The sequence below is a fragment of the Prinia subflava genome, chromosome 4 (genome assembly GCF_021018805.1).
Source record: "Prinia subflava isolate CZ2003 ecotype Zambia chromosome 4, Cam_Psub_1.2, whole genome shotgun sequence".
Classification (NCBI taxonomy): domain Eukaryota; kingdom Metazoa; phylum Chordata; class Aves; order Passeriformes; family Cisticolidae; genus Prinia; species Prinia subflava.
In genome coordinates, this window is record NC_086250.1 from 31,239,284 (window position 1) to 31,258,228 (window position 18,945).

Consider the following 18,945-nt stretch of genomic DNA (forward strand, 5'->3'; position numbering starts at 1 on the left):
TTAGTCATCACTCCTTGCCTCATGAACATCATAATCTTGAACAGTTTCCCATTACATATGCTAATTTCTTCTCTGTGTACCTCTTTCCCTTTGTCTTCATGACTTATGCTGCTGATGATTTATTGCTTCACATACTTAGTTGGCTAAACTTCAGAAACTGAAAGGTTTTTGAGCACTGCTAAAACTCCAAGTTCATGTGACACCTGTGCTTTCAGAAGAAGCCTTAGTTTGCATTTTATCTTTCCTACTCAACTGACTTACACAATCTTCCTAAACTTTAGTGAAACTGAAGATCAGATAAAAAGTTACTAAAAGAAAGGAAGAGTGGGCTGAAAATCAGTCACGTACTAGTGATTTCCATAAAAATCCAACTAAAATATTGTATTTTAATTCACTAGACCTGCAAAGGCAATAGTTACAAAGACATCTATGTGATTTTGACCTTGATTATGTGTCCTCAGGATAGATAATCTTGTGGCTTTTATTGGTGCATTTTTTGCAAAATTTTCCTGCAAGTAATTAAGGACTAATTACTATAAAGTAAAATTTTCTAAAATATGCAATGTTACATTTTTAATTCCATTTATTTTGATTATTAAAAAGTTTAGACCTATTTAATTGCAGAAAAAAATTGTTTCTTTAAGGAAAAGTCACTATTAATTTAAAGGCTTATCAATGCTTAAAATGAAATATATCAGATAACAGTGTTCTCTGAATAAATTTCTTAAGAATATTACTTATTCAAATAGGACTGCTCTAAGACATCTGGTTTCTCAATAGAAAATGATGAAACAAATTTGTATGTAATATGTTCTCTATTTTTACTACAGGGGTTAAAACCTGTAAAAATAATCCCCCACCTTTATGCACATCAAACTTTACTTAAGACTGTTACACATTAGGATTTTTAAATCTCAGTCAGCTAAAACTACAGGCTTCCACTGTCAAGCCTTTACTAAGTATACTGGCAAACATCTTTGCATGGCCTATAAAGAGCAACTTGGAAGTAATCTGATTTCCTCACTGTGAACTGTCAAACATGAACAGACACAAAAAAATCTGAAAAATGTAACAGAACTATTGAGTTAATCTTAACTGGGAAAAATCAGTGCTGAAATATGATGCTTCAAAGTACTTAATGTCTCATGGCAGAAATTCACTTTATTTATCAACAGCTTACCCCTTGAGCAATAAAGACTTCATACACACAGCATATCCCCACCACTGTTATTCCTTGCTCCTTACAAAGTGTTGCAACAGCTACTAGAAATACAGTCACTGCAATTGGAGTCCACACTGCAAATAAAGAAGATGTTATTGAAAATGTTCCATCTTACAAAAAACATCAACATTTAATAAAGTACATTAACCTAAAAAGTGAAGGCTTTGGCTCCTCATGTTTGAATATGTCATGTTCTGTAACTTGTTTAGTATGCAATTTCTTATGAAAGATGACCACTTTTACTCTACAGAAAACAATACACATGCATCAGTTTTAAAACTGTCTCCCTTAAATTGAAAGAAGTAAATGAAAGGTAAAAAGCTAATTTATAATACATAAGACAAAATATCTCAGTATTTTCTAAATCACCGGAGCACTTTTTCAAATGGAATACTTTCAAGGGAGTCATGACTTCCCACTATGTCAATTTGACTGTGGCACAGAGGGAAGCCTCCTTCATTTGCACTGAAACTTTGCAGCTTACTTGTGACTGACCATCTGAGGCACCTCAACACACTTCCACTTAAATTGCAATAATAAAAGTAAGTGCAAGAATCCTCTAGGGTAGGTGTTATAAAACTAATTAAAGAAATACCTAAGTTTTGGGAAAAAAATGCAATTTATAATGGAAAGTAGTATTACGTGGATATCTTGGATCTGAAGGGATTTTGGTGCACACTTGCTGAATAACTAGTACACCTTTGTTATGGTTTTAAGAGCATTTTTATCAGTGATAAAGAAATTAAATTATATCTCCATTTGTCATTTACCTATGGTATTTTCTGGCCCTTTAGACTTCGTGTATGACAAAAATGCAGCTAGGAAAAAAATAGATGATAAAAGCTCTGCTCTGCCCACAACTCCAGTTACCTGAAAAATAAAATAAGAAAAACCGTAATAAATATTAAATTTTTACTATTTAATATTTTAAGATAGTATTTATTAAGTTTTTTTAGTAATCTATATATGCTATTTATATGTTACTAGGTATTTATGATTATATAGAGCTAGCAGACCTTTAAGGAATTGTTCCATAGAACACAGGAGTTACCAATCCCCAGGAGAAAGAAATTGGGTAAGACAAGCATGAGGTCAGCATTGCTGAGCAGAGAACTGCTGGTCAAACTAAAGTGAAAGAAGCAATTGCCCAGGCAGCAGAAACAAGGACAGGTAACCTGGGACGAATAACCTGGGATGAAACTCAGTTATGCAGAGACGGGGTGAGAAAGGCCAAGGCAAAGCTTGAACTAAATGTGGCAAGGGACATAAAGAATAACAGGAAAAATCTCTACAGGTAAATTAACCAGAAAAGGAATGTCAGAGGTGTACCTTCCTAAAGCAACAGTGCTGAAAAGCTGGTAACAATGGACAAAGAGAAGGCTGAGGTACTCAACATTTCTGCCTCAATGTTCAATGGCAACCTGTCTTCCCTTGATGACACAGAGTGGATTTTATGAAATTCAGAGAAGGATTAAAACAGATGTGGTAGAGAGTTGTTTCAGAATCCCTAATAAATACAGATGCATTCCCATTTCAAGAACTGTGTTCAAAAAACGCTAAGGTGAAACCAACAACTGAATATGGAAGGCAGGTCATTATGCTCCTGGTTATTGCAGTAGCCACTGTGCTGACTACCTTCTAGGACCACCATTCTTCCTCACTTGTCCTCTTCCATAGTGCCTCTGGTTGCTTGCAATTTTTTACAAGTAACATGGCTGGAAAATAGCATGCTGTCCTGAGGCAGATGGTCACATTTAGCTAAGGAAATTGCATAGCTTGTGATTTAACTATGACGATGCTGAAATCTGATGTTTTACCATCCAGACCCAGCAAGAAAGTTTTACTGCTAGTACATTCTTGGTCAAGCATGACTGACCCAGCACAACATAAAATGAGAAAGTTACTCAGAGTTCAAGGTCACAGTGTAAAGAAAAGCATTCTAATCTGAATCTGAAATCATACTCTAGTACTTCTCTTGGGATTACTGTACATCTACCAAAGGATTCACTGACTCACACACAGACAAAGTATGTTTCATAACTGGTAAGACACCACAGTTTGTGTTAATATTTTGAAGAGCATGTAAGTATTTGTTTCCAAAATATCATAAGATGTTTCAAAGATTCCTGACCTGGATTCCAAAACTGTCTAGCACTGAAACATTAAAGAGAACTTTATCTGTAGATCAGCTGAAAGAGAACATTGATAAAGCATGTTGGTGTGCCTCCACAGTTGACTGCCAGCAAAAGAGAGGTTCTATTTCTAGATACAATCGTGACTTATGAGAGGAAATTCCAGCACTCACAAGGTTATTTGATATCCTGTAGTTATAAAGGTGGTTTACATACTTCTGGCCAGAAGAGTAGCAAAGTAACTAGAAAGACTGAACTGGAATTGTAAAGACAAGGACAAATGAAATGATGATGCTGTTATTCAATGCACTTCCTAAAAACTTCTTCCTTAGAAAAACAGACACTGCCACTGCAAGAGCTTCGTTCTGAACTCAAGCAGAAAATTATCTTCTACTTATCCTGCTCTGATAACTTTTCCAGAAAAAATCTGTTTATCATAAGACAGGCAAAGGACTGAACTATTTGTGCATTGTACCTGCTGTTTCAAACTCTTGTGCAGATGACTGATAAGTAGATTAATTTGAAAGAAATAAGACTAGATACCTTTCAATTAGAAAAGATATAAAAATCCCTAGTCCTAATACACATCTCATTATTACCTGCTCTTTTCTGTTCTTCTTTATACACTGAAAAGGGTGAGGGTAAGAAGAAAACAAGCCCTTATCTGACTCCTCCCCGGGTACCTAAGTCCAACAGCAGGGGGATTCAGCTGGAACTGCAGCTTGGCAGTGTTTCCAGGCCAGCACCACTGCAGCGATCCTGGTGTTACAGTGCCCCCACGTGGCCCACACCAGGCCTTACACACCCTTTGCCAAATCGCTCCACAGCGACGCAACGTTGCCTTACGAAATTACCTTTTGTTACACATTGGGCTATAGGATTTGGATGGTACTTTTTACTAACTCCGATGCACAGTACTAAAAACATCTGTGCTACTTGCTATTTCGGGCAGAATCTGAAAGTTCAGGCATAATAAAGGACCGCTGAAATTTGGAATGAAAGTGATAGAATTACATCTATTTACGTCTGAGAGCCACTCACATAAGTCACTGCCAACTTGCCGACACTCCTGCAAAGACCCTATTACATTTACTACCAAGAGGCAAAGCCAAATCTGGCAATTTAAAGCATGTTTTTTCAAAGAACCAGAAAATCAAATGAAATAAAGAATTTTATTTTTTTTAACCCGTATTTTATTCCAAGCTTTTATGGGGGTTTGCACCTTGGAGTAAGTAGAAATTTTTAGGTGCTTAACTTCTTCATTTCAAACATTGCATAAACTTCAAGCAAGGACATTAGTAACTTGAATAACAGCCAACTTTATCAACTAAATTCCTGTAAAATTTACTCAAAATACATGAATGCAGGCTTAATTATTGCTTAAAGGGATCTGTACTATCAATGCATGAGAGAGATCCAAACTCTACCCAACAAATCAAGACCAAAACAAATTACAACATAAAGTAAGAGCAAGCCCTCTCATTTAATTAAAATCAAGAGACTCTACTCCCCCCTTCCCTACCCCAAAAAAACCGTCCACACAATAAAGTGGTATCACCTCCAAAGCAGCAGATGATTCAAACACTTTCACTTTTCTGAAAATAAGATAATACTGTAAAAAAAAAAAAAAAAAAAAAAAAAAAAAAAAAAAAAAAAAAAAAAAAAAAAGACAGGGCTTTGCAATACCTGTGTAATGAAATCCAGGAAAGCAAATTGAAGGGGAGCAGAAATAACAGGAGAAAATGCCACAAATCTGCTTTATCAGATTTTCTGGCAGAAATAAATCTAATGAATGGTTATCACAAGACTTCATTTCCTCCACAACACTGCAAGCCTGGTTGGCCATTAAAAAGTATATAATCAGAAAACTTGTACAAATTAAGTTGTTTTTTTTTTTTTTTAATTAGCAGTAAAGAATTTCTTCAGAATCGAAGAAAACAGTAAAGGAGAGAAATGTGTATCTTCTTCCTTTTATATTATGTGTTAAAAAAGTGGAATGCTCCAAAAGAATTGGGCCTAAGCTGGCTATAGAATAGCAACAATAATCCTAGAGCAAGTCCCACTGAGACAGACACATTGACACAAAAAAAAAGTAGACAGAACAGACAGGGTGATTAGCCACAAGGGATTCTGGAAATTAACTAAGAGGCATTCATAGTATTTGCAAAATAGGATACTGGATGAATCATCACAGAACACAAATGTCTACGTAAACTGAAGTCATAAAAGCCAATGAGCATAGCAGAGGCCTGAATTATTTACTAACTAAATTCATGTTTCTTTAATTATTTTCCAGTAGCTGCATGTAATATAAAACAACTCTGAGCAAGAAAATTTGTCACTTCCACCACTCACTGCACAGGGGAGAGTAAGTACAAGTAAAATCATACCTTCTAGAGTTATACATATATATACAAACAGACATAAACACCATAAAATTTAAGTTTAACTAACACAGCTCAAACAAATTAAGTACATCACAGCTGCACCTACCGCTTCAGTATGTATTGGGTGCACTGCAAAGAGCAAGGATGCAACTATGCTGCTCCTGTTGTCCAGGAAGAGCTTACAGACCTTGAGGAAGACTATGCAAACCACCACATGAAAGACCAGATTTAGAAAGTGGTAAGAAACTGCATTTAGCTCACTGAACAAGTAGTTCAAGCGAAACGTTAGGACTGTGAGGGGACGATAAGATTTATGACTCCTCTCCTGAAAGAAAAAAAATCAATCAATCAGTCACCACTAACTTACAAAGTGACTTTCACACAAAAATACCTTTCTAAACATCTATCCATACATGAATCCCCTTCTAATGTCAGGCATCTACCTTCAAAACAAAGATATGAAAATCAGTTGCCCAAAAGGAAAAAAAAAAGCTTTTTTTCCACTAGAATGGTTAAGGATTTTTTTTCAGTAAAAACATGTTAATAAGTACTATTTGAAACTATATTGGGGGAACTTAGGAACCTACTCAACCCTCAGTGAATACCGAACTCAATGGTATCTGGAAGCTCATTTGCAGAGCTAGCAAATAATATGCTACAGGGAACTAACCCTGTAGGTTATGAACATAAGAGAAGATTATAAAATGAAATGCCTTGATAAGCAGAGAATGTATGAATGGGAGAGAATTTTTATTCATTTGCTCAGCAATAACACCATGTGACAAAACGATATCAAAATCCTTTAGCCATTGCCACTTTGTAATGTAGATCAAGAGCTTCAATGACAATGCAGCTTTTCAGATAATACATAGCCACTCTATATGGGCTACAAATCAGAAACTCTGAATTCATATCTATATATACATATATACATTTAAACAAATTTATAGGATTCAATATCCTAATTCCAAGCTTTGTTGTTTAAGTGTTATCTTTCCTTCCAAAAATAAATATCCTTGTATGTCAATATCTAACTTTTGCAGGAGAAAAGAAATTGGTCAGAGTTGTTCAATTTTGATATTGCAATTACATAGGAAATAACATCTTGCAGCTGTGCACTGTCAGTACAACTTCATTTTCTTACCAGTTCTTTTATTGAAGAAAGGGAAAGAATATAAGGTACATGTGTTCCTGGTATTATTGTATGAAACACTAATATCACCAAATTCCATCAAATCCAAGCTATTCTGTTAAAATCACATGAGGAAAAAGAAGTGTAAAAACACTCTGCAAGACTTTTTTCAACTTCCTAAATGCGTTTCACGAACTATTTACCTCAGACATTGGAGTGCCCCAGAAGTCATTCTGAAACAGATTTTTTAATGGAGTAGAAGGATGTAAATCTTTATTGTCCAAAATTGCTGAAACATCATCAAAAACAAACCCACAAAACAGACTGTTCCAGTAGCAGGCTGCCACCACACCAACTATTAGTGCTGCTTCCTTCAGGCTTATGTCAGCCATCTTCTCTAGGAGGTTTCATGGACAAAAGCTGAAATATACATAGAGAAACTTAGGTAGTTTTACTTATTAAACTTGAAAAAGAAAGTCAAATTAAGACATCAAATACTTTAAAAGTTAATGACACTCCAACCTAAAAATTAGTAAGATGGAAAAGTTTCCTTTAATCACACATGTAACATGGTTCAGTGTTTAAAGTAAACACTCTCATTAAGATATCTTACCCTTAAAAAGCCTTACACAAGGTGGATACACTGCTACTTTTCATGTTTTACTTGGGGGAAAGAATAAAAAGCATTGATAAGAAATTGTGATGTAGTTTTCAACAGACAACTATGCAGTTCAAGTGAGTGCTGCAAACTAATAAACTATGAAAAACAAGTTCTCTGAATCCCGAGTATTTTAACTCTAAGTTAGCAAAGAGGCAGATAGCGTGTCAATTATTTATGGGATTTAGGTTTAAAGGTATTTCTCAAACTATTTCAAAAGCAATTAAAACTAAAAGAAACTTTCTCATGAACAAACAGGAGACTTGTAGAACTTCATAAATACAGGGGTTCCAGGACAGGTATATGCCATGAATAACAGTAAGTTAAACTTACCATTGAAGGTCACACTAGGCTCACTTGCATTCTTTGTAGAAGTTCAGGAAAAGGTCATTTTATTTCCTCACCTCTGCCAATTGCTCTTGATATCATTGACTGTTCATGAGACTACTGTCTAAAAAAATAGCACGTAAAAAAACCAAAATGAACTTTATCTCATATTATTTTACCGTATCTTGCATAAACTTCCTAAGCACTTGAAATTATTATTTAGCAGTTTTATGATTATTTACAAAATATTATATGGGTGAATTGGTCAAAAGGTGAAATTACTGTGTATTAGGCTGGTCAAAAATACTGTTCTGCCTTGGAAGAATAAGAAGGTAACAACAGGTCAAAGGCATTTCTTTTGACCACTGGTTGATACTGCATAGGCCACTGCCAACTGTGGGGACCAAAGATACTGAAAAGCTACAGGCAGTCAGTTGAACACTGACTTCATTGTGATAAAATGGACATGACTGAACAAGAGTATTCTCTCCCAAACTGCAGAGGGGGAGCATCTGTTAGGACACAGAGTAGCTAATATTAGCCAGCTAAGGCAGATCCATGAATCCGTAATGACTGCAGCCTTGTTTATCACAGTTCACACATCAAAGCTGACGAGCTATAAAAAGCTACAGTCTGCTTTATTGTCCTAAACCCTGAAATCCTGGTGATTTATATTTTAGCCCGCTACACTTTTTAAAAATTGTGTTCAGATTTATCATAAAACATGCTGAGCTGGAAGGGACTCACAAGGACCACTGAGTCCAACTTCTGGCCCTCCACAGGACAACCCCAGGAATCACACCATGTGTCCGAGAGTGTTGTCCAAATGCTTTTTGAACTTTAAAACAGGCCACAGAGATCTAGATAGGTGATCCTGTTTGTGGTTTGCAGTGTGGGCCTGAGAGCATGACAATCACTCATCACCACAACTACTGGCAAAGTAGCAGTGGGTACAGGAAGGAATACACGTGCAACAAGATGCAGGTGCAGCTACACTCAAATTTCAAAGATAATTTCAAAGAAATCAAACCAAACCATTTGGTGGTCCTCACATAATGGCAGTTAAGGCTTTTTTTACTTTTGTAGTATTTGGAGCACTGGCTATTGATGTTACTTCAACCAAGAAAGCCTTTTTTTTAAAGCTGCCACCACCTTTGTAATTAACAAAAATAAATTAAAAAAACACTACAATTTTGAAGGATGTTGCTGCATCTTTTTCATAGAATCAAACAATGCTTTGGGTTGGAACTGACCTAAAAGATCATCTAGTTCCAAATTCCCTGCCATGGGCTTGACCTGAGTACTTTAAAACACTAAGCTAAGTTTACAACTGAACCTACCTATGGTGTTCTTGGCAGCCAGAGAAATCTTATTAAAAAAAGAATATAAAGCATGCTACAGGAATACATGAAATGACAGCCCTCTTTTGAACTCACCACTTTTTTAGTTCCCCCTTCAAAGAAGGTGGATATGAAACACATGCTTCCAGCCTGCCAGAATCTGAAATTCCTTTTTTGCAACAGCTTCTGAACACTGCATTACCTACTTCTTGAAGTTCATTAATTCTACTGAAAAGCTGTGAATCTGAAAAGGATCTACAATACACATGTCAGGATTTTCCAACATACAAACCTTTATTATTTTAAATACTGTGACATAGTAATATTACCACAGAGAACTAACTGTAAGATTTATTTAAATTGAAGAAGAATTTAAGAAAAGTATTGTTAGGTCAGCAAGGTTTTGGTGATTTCCAATTCTTTACCAACACTCATTCAGAAACAGCTACTATTATCCAACTAGCAAAAAACCAAAACTGATTCCTAAGTATTGCATCTTATCAAAATGAAAACCTTAACCAGCCATAACTATTAGCTCTTTCAACTTTTAGTAGGTTTTCACTTTTCCACACACAAATTAAGTATGGTCAAAAATGTACTTTACTTATCCCTTAATCCTAGGTGATTCTGATGCTTTCAAAAACCTTTCATGTTACTCTGAACTTCTAGTATTCCTTCCACTCAGAACTCCACACTCTACCCCACTACTGACCATGCTGCTCCCTGACAGAGCTCTACTTACCTATATGCCAACCATAGGGAAAATGTTATTTTCATTTGAATGAAAGGGAACTCTTAAGCATAAATAAATTCAGGTGTTAGATAAATCCAAAGTTCATGTTTTAGTGGTCAGCCCACCATCAGAGAACTTCAGAAAATATTCACATTTAACATTGAAATTTTTTATTGCAATTCACCTTCTCCTTTACATGCACATTTCAATCACAGATATAATTACAACTACATGCAAATACATGGCTACACTTTGATCTTTCAAGACAAGTATTTGAGTCGCAGACCATCCAGACAATCCTGAACAGTTTTACTAAATTTACTATAAGCAATGAATATACGCAACAAAATGCACTGTTCTAGTTTTAGCAGCAGACGTCACACAATGTACTGCTTGAACTGTACCAAACTTGGTAACCTCCAAAGCATCACCCCATACCCCTCTCAAATTTTAGTTGTGTGCTAAAGCACTAGGTCTTGAAAACAGAAAGGTATAATGGAAATCTAGTAAAGTCCCCATATTCAGGCACTCTGCTTCTAGGCTAAGCACAAAGAGAAAAACGGGAAATGTTTTCACAATAGGCCAACGTACAACCTGTAGATTGCACAAAACTGAAGCACAGGTACCTCGTTGCTTCTGACTTGCATTCTGGCATTGTAGGGTCTTATTTTACTGAAATGTACAGTAAAGATATACAGAGTTAGGAAAATCACTTTTTTCCTCCTGGTCTGTTTACAGGGTACTTTTAATGCTCTTCCTGACTTAAAGCATAAATATGGAAAAAAAATTTTGCAGTCCTTTATGTTAGCATAACAACGCAGATTTTGAGGAAGTCTTGCCATCAGAACTGCTACTTCCTATCTGCTACTGTCCACCATCACACTGCAAGCTCCAAACCTGCAATGATCATCATGTTGAGAATGCAAAACTAAAGCAGAGGCTTACAAAAGATCATCTGTACTTGGTAAACCAGGCAAAAGTATGCCTGCCATTAAACTCACTGGAAAACAGCAACTGCTTCTTGGCAACCAAAACTACTTACTTAAGGCCAACTAATCTGTTATTAGTTTGATGTTGGAAAGCAAGAAGCCATGTAAGGAGTATATAATACTGAGAAGCTTGCAAATCACAGATATGCAAGAGGCTGCTGAAGCCTTGGTGTGACTGGGCTGCTCATGTGAGTGGATATATTCTCCTTCTTACTCAACTGACGTGTCCATCAACCCAAGTATGGTCTTGCAAGTTCCAGTACTTCACTCTCAGTGCGTTTGGTAAACATCTGCAAAATGCTGCCTAACAACTTCTTTGTTAAAACAGACTTGCTTAGAGGGAGAACCACATCACTGCCTAGTCCTAAACATGCAAACAGACTGATCACACCTCAAGTCATTTTTTCATCTCACCTACCTGCTACTTTCACAGCTTCTAAGACTACCCCTCAGATACCTTAACCACCCCTTGAGCTGTATGACTGTAAGCTTGTGGTCTAGTGCACAGCCACAGAGCTGCCATTTGACTGGACGAAATCAGGACAGACATGTACTTCACATACTTTATTACAAAGACTTATGTTGGATGCTTTAATTTACAATATCTGACCATATCATGAAGAATATACAGCTGGAAACAATAAACAGCAAGGTAAGCCGTGAGAGTCAGAAACTGCACAATAGTCACGCGAGCCAACTGTAAAAAAAGAATCCCCAGGCTGTGCAAAACAGCCTACCATTGGACTAAATTTCTTAGTCCGCTTGGCACAGCCTGCACTTTGCACTGCACCATTTTCACACTTGTAAAGAGACACTGAGTGGAAAGGACAGGAGAGAACTAGAACTCTCAAGCCCATTTGGCTCATAAGACACATAGTTTTCCTCTTCCAGCTTCTTGAGATCCTTCTAATAGGTCATCCAGTCTTCAAGAATAACAGGCAAGAGTAAAACATAAGAAAGTCCCACAAAACTGAAAAAATGCACTGATGAAAAACCAAGTAACAACCACCAAAAGAGCCAAAGCACTTTTAGAAGGTAAGAAAACAAAATATTTCTCAACAGAAAATCCATGCTACAAAATCCATGGACACTACGGACGATTTAGCACATTGCATACTGCAAGATGCAGTTTCTGCATAAGAAAACCTCTGTCACAAATAAAAAATCCATAATGGTGTTCTAAGAGTACCCTCAGTTGGGAAATTTGAGAGTGCAGAAGCCATTTTCTGTCCACTAGAATTTAGGAAAAATTGGCAAGTGTGTGTCTTGGCAAGAATACAGCTGCAATCCCGCAAACACACAAAAGCTATTTAGCACTCCATAATTAGCTATCTGCCACCTCACATTAAAAGATCCTTGCAGGAACAAATATGTTTTTGTCCATTAGACACATCTGACTATCAAACTTTAGAAACTTAAACATGTATTTAATTTTTTTCTTCTACTGAGCAATGGCACTTTCATGGATTGAAACGCGTTAATAACAACGTGTTATGCCAATTTACTAAAGCATAATCAGGCGATACTGGAGATTTATTTACTCTAGAGACAATCTTTACTAATCACTGAAGGTTCTGAGCTGTTTAGAACATTATTTATTGTTCACACAGAAAACCTTCTAATAATCAAAGGTGGACGAAAATGAAGAGCTGTTAAAATCACTCCAATGGTTATTTTTATTTTTAAACAGGTGAGCAACTAGTTCATCTAAGAGGTGGTAGCTGAACTGATGAATATCAGCAGAGATATATATAAATCAGTAGCACAGTCACTTAAAAATATCATTTTAATTCAACTGCTGAGGCTCCGCTAATGTCCTAATTTGTATTGCCTACTTGCTAACCTTTGTTTATTTTTATTTTGATTTAAGCTGAACATTCTTTCTGCTGATTTACTACAAGTGTTTACTGACAGAGATAGATGATAATTTTGTTTCTGTTCTGACTTTCCAACAAAGTCTTAAACTTCATCTACTCTTAAAAATGCCACTCCAAGGTACAACTCCAATACGAAACAACTTAGATGCATAGCTGAGATTTAAATGATTTGGCTTGAATCCCATCTAGAAGGCAAGAAGTATTTGGGGAGAGGAGAAATAATACAAAACATGCCTGGATTCCCATTTCATATTGCTGAGATCCTAAAACAGGATAAATATAATAAAGGAAAGTTTTATTGTGAAAACCTTCTTCTGCAAGATTTTCACTATCAGATCAAGAGATTACAAGGAAATACTCTTCACTACACAGGAAGGTAATGACCTCCAGCCTTCTCTTCATACAGTTCTGAAGGATTAGCTACAAGAGCGCTGTCAGTTCTGATACAAAGTCTGAACACGTGTTGCAGGCCAGATGAAAGATCTCCCTCCCACTGGGAAAGAACTTGCCAGACCAAGCAGCTGAACTAACACCGGGGACATTTTTGGTTACATTCTGGTACAAACAAGGACCAAAATGTACCACAATTAAAACGGGTGAGATGAAGATACTGGTTTAGTTGGTGGTTTAGTTTCAGTTTGTTCAATGCAACTGGTACAAGTCAGTTGAAATACAAACCACATGGGTGTAGCTTGTGCTTCGTAACTTAAAAACTTACATTTCTCACATTTCGATGTCAATCCTTTAGGGGTTTTTGCTACATTCAAACAGTAACAAAATAATACCTGTTCTATTTATAGCAACTACATAAAACTTCTTTCATGGCCTCACTTATGTAGAAATAGTGCCTCTAAAACAACACTTATCACCACTCTCAGTGTTCCAGAAATGGAACAGCACAAACTGCATGCTTGTTTACTCCAAAGAATAAATGAACAAAAGCTGCATGTGAAGTATAAGCTGAAAACACAGCCTTTAGACTCTGCTACTCTGTCCTTACTTAGTATGCTGGGTCTGTATACAATTTCTTGTGTACTTTAAATAACATGCCATTAGGCTTTTCACGGCACAGTTTTTCTATTAGGTCTTTGCAAGGGCACACTGTTATCAAAGCTGTGATTTAACATGTATGCCCAACTCAGAGTAGGTCAAACCATTCACTATGGAGCTGAAATTATTTCTTGGCTCCAGGACTACAAGTATCTATTCCCACTAAAAGAAGATTCACTTACACAAAATTCATCATGTGAGGCGATGCAAAACAGAAGAAAAACTAATTTACTTGGTGCAAGCCATACTGTATTTTAAATGTTTTCTCATTTTGTGTGGGGTTAATATTTCAATTTGTTTTACTGTTTTCTCACTTTGGAGTTTCCATGCCCACCTCAAACCCAAATACCTTTTACTTCTACCAATGGTCTTTACCAGCAGTACTACACAATTACAACCCAGATACGGTTTCACCACCAGTAAATGTAAGAACATGTTCTCTGCAGCTTCTGCAATAGAACACTCAAAAATGCTGATGCATATTAAATAAAGCACATTAAATGACTATACTGGCATTAACAGCTTGTTAGGATGATGAAGATGACTTTAGAAAAAGCTTCGATACAGAAGCATTTTAGCATGGATTATTTTCATTATCACAGGATTCATTTCCTGAAGGCTTAGATTGTGGCTAAGGTGCCATTATTTTCTGTATCACTTCCTACACCTATATAAGTCCCTCCTACTAAGAAACCATTGTTTTACACTTAACAATAATTAATTTTATTTTTAGTAACATTACCCATTAATTAAATATAACCCAGTCTCCTTCCTTTCTCTAACTACACAGTTTGCTTTTTGGAACATGGAACTATAATTAACCAACCCCTGGCTGAGATATAGAGGTCTTTGGAGTTGTGCTGTGACTGGAACAAACTGCATAACTATAAGGAGCACATGGCATCTTGCATCTTGTCAGTCTTCATTAAATATCAGCACTGATCAAGAGATAGCAAAAAACTGAAAACAATTATTAATCCAAACAAGGACAAAAGTACAAAGATAATGTAATAATCACCTTCCTCTTACATTAAAAACAGAACAAATCCACTTCAGCTCTCCACAGCTGTGGAACAAACAAATACAAAGAGATAAACATGCCTGGAAGAGTTGCTAGTTTTCTTTTTTTATTTGAAAAGACCTCTGCACATCCATTTAACTAAAATACAGGATCCCAAACCTTTTCGGCAATCAGACCACTACCAAAACTCAGACTTGCTGGCCAGTAGTGTCCAATGGATTTGAGTAGTTTAGAGGTGTGCTTTCCCCCGTGCCTTCTGGCCCCCACTATTCCTCACCTACCCCACAGCACTCGCGTACCCGGGCAGTCCCGCCGGCCGGGCAGGAACCAGCACGCCGCCCGCAGCCCTGGGCGAGGCAGGCACGGTAAGGGCAGGCTGAGGCGGCCGAGCCAGGGCGCGGTCCCGAACACCGCTCGGGCGGCGTAGTCAGGGGTCGGGGCCGCACCGCAGCCCAGCAGGCGAGGAGGGCTCACCGATGCGGCACGGCAGGCACAGCCAGCGGACCGAAACTACCGTGGGCAGCAGCTACACCGGACCCACTCCCCCTCCCTCGCCCCAGCCCCGGCACGGCCCGTCGCGGGGGCGCGGCCGCAGCGCGCCATGCCCGCCCTACCTGCGGCCGGGACGAACACCGGGGCCGCGGCCCCGCCACCGGAGCTGCCACCCACCGCGCGCTCCGCCGCCGCCGCACACGGCGCACGCGCGCCGCCCCGCAGAGGCTGTCGGGAAAAAGGTGGGCGGTGCGGGCGGCCCAGAGGCATGCCGGGAGCTGTAGTCCCGGAGAGCCTGCTGGGTGGCGGGAGTGGTGCTCGGGGCCGCTGCCCCCGCGAAGCGGCGCGCTCGGGCGGGATCGCGCTGTGCCCGCCTGGCTACCCCTCGGGACTGAGAGAGCCCGCTCGGCGCCGCGGGGCTTGTCTGTGGGTGCCCCGGGAGCGCTGACTATCCCTGCGCCCACGAGTATCCGGGTCCGCGTCTGATGGCGTCGCCTGGCAGCGGCCACCGTCATCCTCCGGGAGCGGTGAGGCCACGGGGCGGGGGTGCTCCGGGCAAGGAGACCAAAAGCTGCCCCCGGTCGGGGCGGCCCGCGCTCCCCCGGGAGCGGCCGGGCTGGGGGCGGCAGCGGGCTGCGGGGCGCTCCGCTCCTGCGGGCCGGCCGCGGGTCCGGCCGGGCGCGTCCGGGCGCAGAGGGCGGCGCAGCCTGAGGCCGGGGAGGGAGCGCCCAGCTGTGTCTGCCCTCGGCTGCAGCCTCTGCCGCGCCTCGTTGGGAAGGCGGCTGCAAAACAAGGCACTGGTTAGTTCAGTAGAGCTGGAATGAAACGGGGACAAAATTGTCTCAGCAGCATGGAGGTACCCTGGGTTGTCATTGTATCCTGTGGCTGGGATATGACAAACAGGAGAGAATGGGAACCCTGCAAAGATCCTCTTTTGGCTCGGGCTTTGTAATTAGGATCTTGTGCTTCGCAGAGCTGCTCCGGGTAAATGCAATTGGAAAGTCAAACGTAGCTTAAACTGCATTACCCCATGTAAACAAATACGGAGTTATCAGAGCACATCTCCCGCGTGATTGTGGTGTTTCCTGATATTAAGTCCCCCCTCGAGTGACCAAGACTTTGCGCTGCCCATTATACGCACCTTGGTGGGAAAGGAAGTGCTCTTCCTGATGGTGCTTGATCTCACTGTGATGGTAGGGTATCACCTTGTGAGCTTGGCTGCCTCTGCCTGGTTTCCTGCAGTCACACCAGGGCACTGCTGTTCTGGTAGTACTTGAACAAACCCTCCAGCCTTCCTTTTCTGTCTGAGTCTGCTGAACTTTTCAACATCTGGCCGTTTTATACATGTTTGATTCTCTGAGTAAGTCCAGAAAATCTTGTGGTAACTAATACCAAATCCCCATCTATTTCACACATTTTGTAGACCTGTGAGCTCAGCGTTTCATCACATGGGTCATGTGTTTACTAAACACACAGGTTTTAATTGAGGACAACGGAAAATTGAAATGATGAAAAACTCTTCAATTGAATAAATTAGCTCGCAGCATGTATTTACTGTGGAACATACTCTGTGCATAGGTTGTACCCCCCTTACCTTGCTGTAGCCGGTCCCCAAGAAGTTGGATTCAGTTGCTTATGTACAGATATCTCTCCTTTTGGAAAAATTTTAGGACTGATATTTTCTTATTTTGTAAGTTAAGAGAAGAAGATATATGAGGGATGGAAGATAGGAAAGGATTGACAGTAGTCAGTTTGTGTATTTGCTTTCAGAATAATTTTGATTTTTGAGCATTTAAAACTCCTAACTTATATATTTCCTTGTTTAAGAAAAAATGAATATGTTTAAGAATTCTGATCCTTAGACAAGTATGTTGCTGAAATCAAGTAGTATTCAATTAACTGAATAAGTCAAAATGCCAGTATTCTCCTGGTATTATCCTTTGCCATTACAACAAAACAGAAAAGCAATAATGTATATAAGGTGTCATCCTTGTGAAGTTATGGATTGAATGTAATGCATGTTTTATGTTTAGCAAACATTGAAGAAATGTAGTAAATATAGGGGACCTTTCAAGTAGTTCACATGTTCAGAGAAGATGAAGGTCATTTTTATCCTCCTTTAAGCATACAACTCTATTTCTGAGTCTGGCAGCTCTTCTTTCAGAATGCTTAGACATATTAGTTTTGGAAAGTAATAGGTTTCAGTTGTTGAGTCTTTAAACTGCTGAATGAGAAACAGGGTGCATGATGGATCAGATTTCAAAATACTGTGCTCAGCACACAGCATTGTTGAAGTTTTTGGTTGAGCTTGATTTTTTTTTCTATAAAATACATACCCCTGCTGTGTCATTAGTTTTTGAATAATACTGCATTTACTATTCTAGTTAGCTTTATTTCTTTCTTAATTTTTGTTAACCATTTGTGCTGTATCCATAATTTAGTAAATTAAAAATGCTCTGTTCCAAACTTGGCAGAATTTGCTTTTTGAAATTTGGATCAGAAAGCCTAGAGACAGCTCCAAAGAACAGAATAACGCAAGATTACCAATCCCTTCTGCCTTTTTCAGATACTGCATTGACTTTCAGGGATGTGAGAAGTCATTGTGGCCCACAGCAACCTGTAGGTAAGCAGTAGAAGAAAACTTTCCATCACTTTGTGTTGAGATTTTTCTAAGTTTCCAGGTCGATTAATGTCCTTTGTCAATTCAATTATTCTACTCAAAAAAAATGACCTTTAATACAAGGTCAAGAAGTCGGTGCTCACAGTATCAAACTAAAGAAGGTATTGGTTGTATTTTAAATATTAGAAATAGTTATTTTGTGTTTGTTCATTGGCATAAAAATGCCACATTAAGAGATGGGGAAGAAAACAAGGATATTGAAGCTAAAATACAGGTTTCCTGTGTGTCCTGATCTTCACTTCATTGAGTATGCATGGTATATTTTTTAACATAAAGAAAAAGCAGTTTTATTAAAGTGTCCTAGTTTGCAAGAGATCAAAATATGAACAGAATGTTAATCAGTGTTACTGTTACTAGAATCATCTGGTGTGTTCAGTGGTCAGCCTCCATTAAATCATTTGATCTTAAATTAGTTTGCACTGATAATTCGTGATAACCGGTATTTTAATCTTTGTTCCAGGAAAAAAAGCACCATACCTTCAATATGGCACCCATTTTAGATTGGAGGAAGCTCATGAAGGTTGATCCAGACACTCTGCCTCATCAAGAGGAGCTAGCAGACAGATTGCTGGATATCATGTTCAAGGTGCCTGAGAAAAAGGGAACATGAGGATTTTGTTATTCTTTCTTCCCTAAACTGTCTCTAGTCCTTCACATACATGAACAATTTGTTTCGTGAATTTCGTTGATATTAGTGTAAAACCACTTTTGTCTCTTTCCTTAGATTGATGGGAAAGACTTAAAAACTGAAACTCCGGAAAAAATGATACACCTTTTTAAAATTACTCAATCACTACTGAAGGTTTGTATTTTTAAGCTTACTTTCTTCAATTCTGCCGATAAATTTGTTTACTTTTTTGTTTAAATGGAAGCATCATTATTCTTTTTTTCTCCTGTTCCTGAAA

General features: G+C 38.6%; 2 protein-coding genes across 6 annotated transcripts in view; one reads left to right on the forward strand and one right to left on the reverse strand.

Annotated features, from left to right (window-relative positions):
• The window catches only part of TMTC3 (transmembrane O-mannosyltransferase targeting cadherins 3), a 39,586-nt gene extending 23,965 nt beyond the window's left edge, over positions 1-15,621 (reverse strand). The window contains exons 1-6 of one of the 2 annotated variants that reach the window (XM_063396370.1): positions 15,483-15,621; positions 7,865-7,982; positions 7,077-7,293; positions 5,848-6,066; positions 1,993-2,092; positions 1,181-1,296 (exon numbers count right to left, since the gene is read on the reverse strand). In XM_063396370.1, the coding sequence (XP_063252440.1) occupies positions 1,181-1,296; positions 1,993-2,092; positions 5,848-6,066; positions 7,077-7,265 (624 nt within the window). In that variant the 5' untranslated portion in view covers positions 7,266-7,293; positions 7,865-7,982; positions 15,483-15,621. Of the gene's footprint in view, positions 1-1,180; positions 1,297-1,992; positions 2,093-5,847; positions 6,067-7,076; positions 7,294-7,864; positions 7,983-14,865; positions 14,900-15,482 lie in introns of those variants that run through there. The other variant, XM_063396372.1, reaches the window with a different exon arrangement.
• A 12-nt stretch (positions 15,622-15,633) lies between these two features.
• CEP290 (centrosomal protein 290) overlaps positions 15,634-18,945 on the forward strand; it is a 53,084-nt gene continuing 49,772 nt past the window's right edge. The window contains exons 1-4 of one of the 4 annotated variants that reach the window (XM_063396368.1): positions 15,634-15,887; positions 17,927-17,983; positions 18,501-18,626; positions 18,765-18,842. In XM_063396368.1, the coding sequence (XP_063252438.1) occupies positions 18,525-18,626; positions 18,765-18,842 (180 nt within the window). In that variant the 5' untranslated portion in view covers positions 15,634-15,887; positions 17,927-17,983; positions 18,501-18,524. The other 3 variants (XM_063396366.1, XM_063396369.1, XM_063396367.1) reach the window with 3 other exon arrangements.